The sequence below is a fragment of the Gnatocerus cornutus genome, unplaced genomic scaffold (genome assembly GCF_029298725.1).
Source record: "Gnatocerus cornutus isolate USDA-ARS CGAHR unplaced genomic scaffold, icGnaCorn1.1 ctg00000201.1, whole genome shotgun sequence".
Classification (NCBI taxonomy): Eukaryota; Metazoa; Arthropoda; class Insecta; order Coleoptera; family Tenebrionidae; genus Gnatocerus; species Gnatocerus cornutus.
Window position 1 is genome coordinate 31,115 of NW_028275528.1, and position 5,065 is coordinate 36,179.

At 36.0% G+C, this 5,065-nt stretch overlaps 1 protein-coding gene across 1 annotated transcript; it reads right to left on the reverse strand.

Annotated features, from left to right (window-relative positions):
* Positions 1 to 994: 994 nt before the first annotated feature.
* Positions 995 to 2,156, reverse strand: LOC148165809 (uncharacterized). Its single transcript, XM_088049658.1, has 3 exons — positions 1,485 to 2,156; positions 1,136 to 1,440; positions 995 to 1,084 (listed from the first exon to the last, which is right to left on the reverse strand). The coding sequence occupies exons 1-2, from the start codon at positions 1,614 to 1,616 to the stop codon at positions 1,171 to 1,173; spliced, it is 402 nt and encodes a 133-aa protein (XP_087905784.1). The 5' UTR covers positions 1,617 to 2,156; the 3' UTR covers positions 995 to 1,084; positions 1,136 to 1,170.
* Between the last annotated feature and the right edge of the window lie 2,909 nt (positions 2,157 to 5,065).

Genomic DNA, 5,065 nt, shown 5'->3' on the forward strand with positions numbered 1-5,065 from the left:
GAACTCTCGCTTCACCTGCAACATTTGGAACGTGACAACTTGTCACTAGCATCAGCACCACCAGCAGCTGCGTTTCTGACTTCGCCAAAAAGAAAAAGGCTAGGAACCATACCAACTTCAAGTACAAGATCTTAAGGGCTAGATGTGGGTGGAGAATCGACCTCTGGACGGACCAAAGGGATGTGATCCAAAGCCTTCAGATCAGGATGGGATTAACAATGGGTAAATGTCCGTGGGAATAATCCACCGTGGCCGATGGGTAAAATGATGTATAATAACGCAAGTTTACACCAAAAAACAAGCGAGATATCGATATGAGAAGTTTGGCATTGTTTTTTTAATCATGAATTTTCGCGAAAATTTGTTTCATAAAAATATTATAATCTTCTATAACTAGACATTTAACAATCGTAGATAATATATATTAAAGAGCCACTTTGGGGTGATAAAAAATGACATAATAATTAAGTAGAAGCGAAAATTGCAAACGATTTGAGCACTTGTTTAGAAATGATAAGACAACAACGCTCGAATTCTGTTTTCGTGTTTGACGATCATCGCCTTCAACTTTCTTATTTCGTCGGCGAATTCTGGCAACGTTTTCTCCTAAATCAACAAAATTAGTTTAAGAAAAACCACAAATCTAAACTTGTGTTTGGTTTTGAGTCTTCCCCGATTTCGAAGAGCTTCGACACAGAAATGATCGCTTTCGATTCCATCCTTGAGCGAAATCAACAGACTCTTCAGTCGACAGCGCGCGCGCGCGCGCGCCGCACTGTCACCCAAAGTATCTGGATAGTCCGGTCAGTCCGGAGTTGTTTAGCCTCTAAAACCTCGAGATTTCGCATCCTCTCTTCGGCATCAGTCCTATGCCTGAGTTGAGTGTTGATGTAATATCACGCCTTCCACCATCTTCCTTCCTGCAAGAAGTGTAAAAAAGTTTCATCAAGAACATGTTTGTTTATCTCACCTGAAAAACTCTTCTTACTCTGTGCAGTCAATTGCTGTTTCTTCACGGCAAAGCTTTTAATTGCGCCTGCTTCTTGACCAACAGGAAAGACAACAAAGTTGTGTTAAGCTGCAACTAAGAGATTAAGGTGAGACCATGAATGGAGAGAAAAGAAAACAAACAAACCTTCCATCCTTCCTGAACAAACAGATCTCGCGTTTTCAAGAAACCAATAAATGATGTTTCCTTGACTTCACAAAATAGCTCACAAGACACCAGATGACCTTCAGAGCCTTTGTAGTACATATTTTCTTTCTTGACAACTGCATCTCGATGATGCTCTGTTTCCGTTGGTTGAGTTCCTTTGGCTCTTCTCTAGAGGAGAATACTCGTTTTCTGCTCGTAGACTCAACATTGCAAACTTCGTGCTCCCGCAATGCAATCAGCAACACTTGAAACATCTCCCAGTCACTGAACGACATCTTCAACCACTGGAAAAAGAACATTTGACTTTGAATTTAACCTTTTTCATCACCTTTTTCGTGATGTTATGCTCCTTGATCAATTCACTGTTCTCTGGGAGCACTGAATGGGTGGTTTCTTCAATTCTGTGCAATAACTTGCAGAGTCCTTTAGCGTTGAGCGACGACAACCGCCTTTTCGACATCTTAGGCTATGGGTATCATCCATCGATTCAGTCTCTTAATAATAAACTCTGGTAATGAAGTTGGAACCTGAAATACCACGAAACATTTCAAGGCTGGAATTCAAACAGTTTTCAGCTTACCTGCGTTTAAAAATTTCAATAAGACCCATCAATTTGTTGCAAATCAACTCCAACTAAAAATAGCTTCAAATGAACTTCTTAACTTGTGTAATTTCTTTGCTACCATGCCCAGAAGAACGAGAAAGTAAACAGTAAAGAATTTTGGTAGTCTCTTGTGCAAGCAGGATCGTTGTTAATCATTTGTTGTACTCTGAAAATAAGTTTAGTAAATCATGAACATAACCTCAATGTGTGCTGTCAAAATATTCAAGTTAAGACATACGTTAAGATAGAGACACAATACCATTTTTAAATAATTAATAGAATCGTAACCAAGTCGTGAATGTTAAATCAGACTTCAGATTCTTACTCCTGAGGACAAAATTAATAAAAAGAGGATTTTCTTGCTTTAATTTTCATCGAAAAACTGCAAACCAAATAAAAGTTTGAAAAATTAATAAAACATTAACGGAGCGTCGGATCGAAAAATCTTTGACGGATTCTTGTTCCTGAGGTCCAAATTGATGGAAAAAGTCGGTTTCAAAGAGATTTTATTTTTTGTCGAAATCGCCAAAAATCCATGATGTTTAGTCTTTGAACTTTTTTTGGCGAAAAACGCGAAAGTTCGCAGATCGACACGAAACTATGCACATGGCATAATTTGACATTTCCACATCCATTTTTGGTCTCCGTTCCTCGCTATCTGCAAGATTTTTTGAGAAAATGCAAATTAAAAATTTTAAAATTCAATTTCCCGCGTCAAGCAATCTGTCAACGAAGCATAGAAGCTAGGACATGCGTCAACAGTCTTTAGTCCATAAATAATATTAAATAAAATATTAACAAAGTCGTAAATCTTAAATCAAAGTTCAGATTCGTTTTTCTGAGGTTAAAATTAACAAGTTAAGTAGTTTATTGTATTTATTTACACCGAAAAGTGAGAGAAGTTTTTCCATAAAAGCCACCTAGCGGAATAACGCCGAAGTTGATAGTTCACGCCTCCTCTCACCAGAGGGCTAAACTTTTGTTTTTAAAACTTACAATTTTTGAATCAAAACCATTTGCAGGAATAAGGAAGAATGATAAAAAACAATACCCTCAAATTAAACTAAAGGAGTATTAATAAAATAAAAAAACACAAACTCGACACTCTCCCTCCTTCTTGCAAAAAGTGTGAAAAAGTTTCATTAGGAACATGTTTGTTGGCTTACCTAAAAAAGACGAGGGAAACAATCTGAAATGGACGAAACTATCCATTCTTAATTAATGGTAATTGATTATTGCTCTAATTCCAACTGATCCAAGAGCCAAGAGCCAAGGTTAGTCCTTCGCAAGTGGCGCTTCCTCAAAAATATCTCATTTAACGACTTCTTCAATTCTTGTAGATCATTGTTGTTTTTATATGCTGATGTAACCGCAGCCAGCTTGTCGGACATTTCAGTGCTCATTTCTTTTTCCGACTAAAACAAACCAAATAGTTTTAGGTGTTCATCTTCCTCTGATACTACAAAAGCCATGACATCATAAAGACACTAAATTTAAATCCCAAATTTGCAATCTGCGTAAAATTCTGCGTTCACTGATGTATAATAACTCAAGTTTAGTCTAAAAAATAAGCGAGATATCGATATGAGAAGTTTGGCCATAGTTTTAGTCATGAATTTTCGCGAAAATTTGCAAATTTCGACTATTGGAAAATCTAAAAACGATTTCTTATGTAAAAAATCGCGAGAAAAACGATGCCGCAAACCGCATTCCAATATCTGAAATAGTTTTCGAGATATCGAGCATGAATTGTTTGGAACCTTCAAAAATTTGGCCATCTGGCGACAACCCAAAAATTCAAACGGCCATAACTCAGTTATTTCTTGTCGGATCTGAATTTAAATTCCAGATTTGGATTCAGCGTGAGATTCTGCGTAAAATGAGTCAAAATTTATTGAGTTTACCTACGAAATAAAGAAAGCATTGACCAAAAACTGTTTGGAAGTGGTCATTTTGGGGTGATTTTCAATCAATGTTTTCAAAATGAAAATGACGTTTAATAGCATTGAATTATATATCAGTCGAAAGAGGAGCTCAAAATCTATCTACTGGCCCAATTTGAGATCGATCAAACAAACGGTTTAGGAGTTATGGCCAAAAATAAAAAAAAATAAAAATTTTCATCGTTTGAGTCGCAATTTTTTTTCGCGAAAAATCGACTATCGAATTTTGGGCTTTTAAGCACTTTTTCTAACGTAAAATGAGCCGAGAAAAACGATGGCGCAAACCGCATCTCAATATCTCTAATAGTTTCCGAGATATTTAACTTTGAAAATTGGGAAAAATGAGAAAAAATGAAAATCAACTATCCGAAACTTTGATCGGCCATAACTCGGTTATTTGTTGTCGGATCTGAATTTAAATCCCAAATTTGGAATCTGCGTAAAATTCTGCGTTCACTGATGTATAATAACTCGAGTTTACTCAAAAAAATAAGCGAGATATCGATATGAGAAGTTTGGCCATAGTTTTAGTCATGAATTTTTGCGAAAATTTGCAAATTTCGACTTTTGGAAAATCTAAAAACGATTTCTTATGTAAAAAATCGCGAGAAAAACGATGCCGCAAACCGCATTCCAATATCTGAAATAGTTTTCGAGATATCGAGCATGAATTGTTTGGAACCTTCAAAAATTTGGCCATCTGGCGACAACCCAAAAATTCAAACGGCCATAACTCAGTTATTTGTTGTCGGATCTGAATTTAAATTCCAGATTTGGATTCAGCGTGAGATTCTGCGTAAAATGAGTCAAAATTTATTGAGTTTACCTACGAAATAAAGAAAGCATTGACCAAAAACTGTTTGGAAGTGGTCATTTTGGGGTGATTTTCAATCACTATTTTTAATGTAAAAACGACGTTTAATACCTTTGTATTATATATCATTCGAAAGAGGAGCTCGAAATCTATCTACTGGCTCAATTTGAGATCGATCGAACAAACGGTTTACGAGTTATGGTCAAAAATAAAAAAAAATAAAAATTTTCATCGTTTGAGTCGCAATTTTTTTTCGCGAAAAATCGACTATCGAATTTTGGGCTTTTAAGCACTTTTTCTAACGTAAAATGAGCCGAGAAAAACGATGGCGCAAACCGCATCTCAATATCTCTAATAGTTTCCGAGATATTTAACTTTGAAAATTGGGAAAAATGAGAAAAAATGAAAATCAACTATCCGAAACTTTGATCGGCCATAACTCGGTTATTTGTTGTCGGATCTGAATTTAAATCCCAGATTTGGAATCTGCGTAAAATTCTGCGTTCACTGATGTATAATAACTCGAGTTTACTCAAAAAAATAAGCGA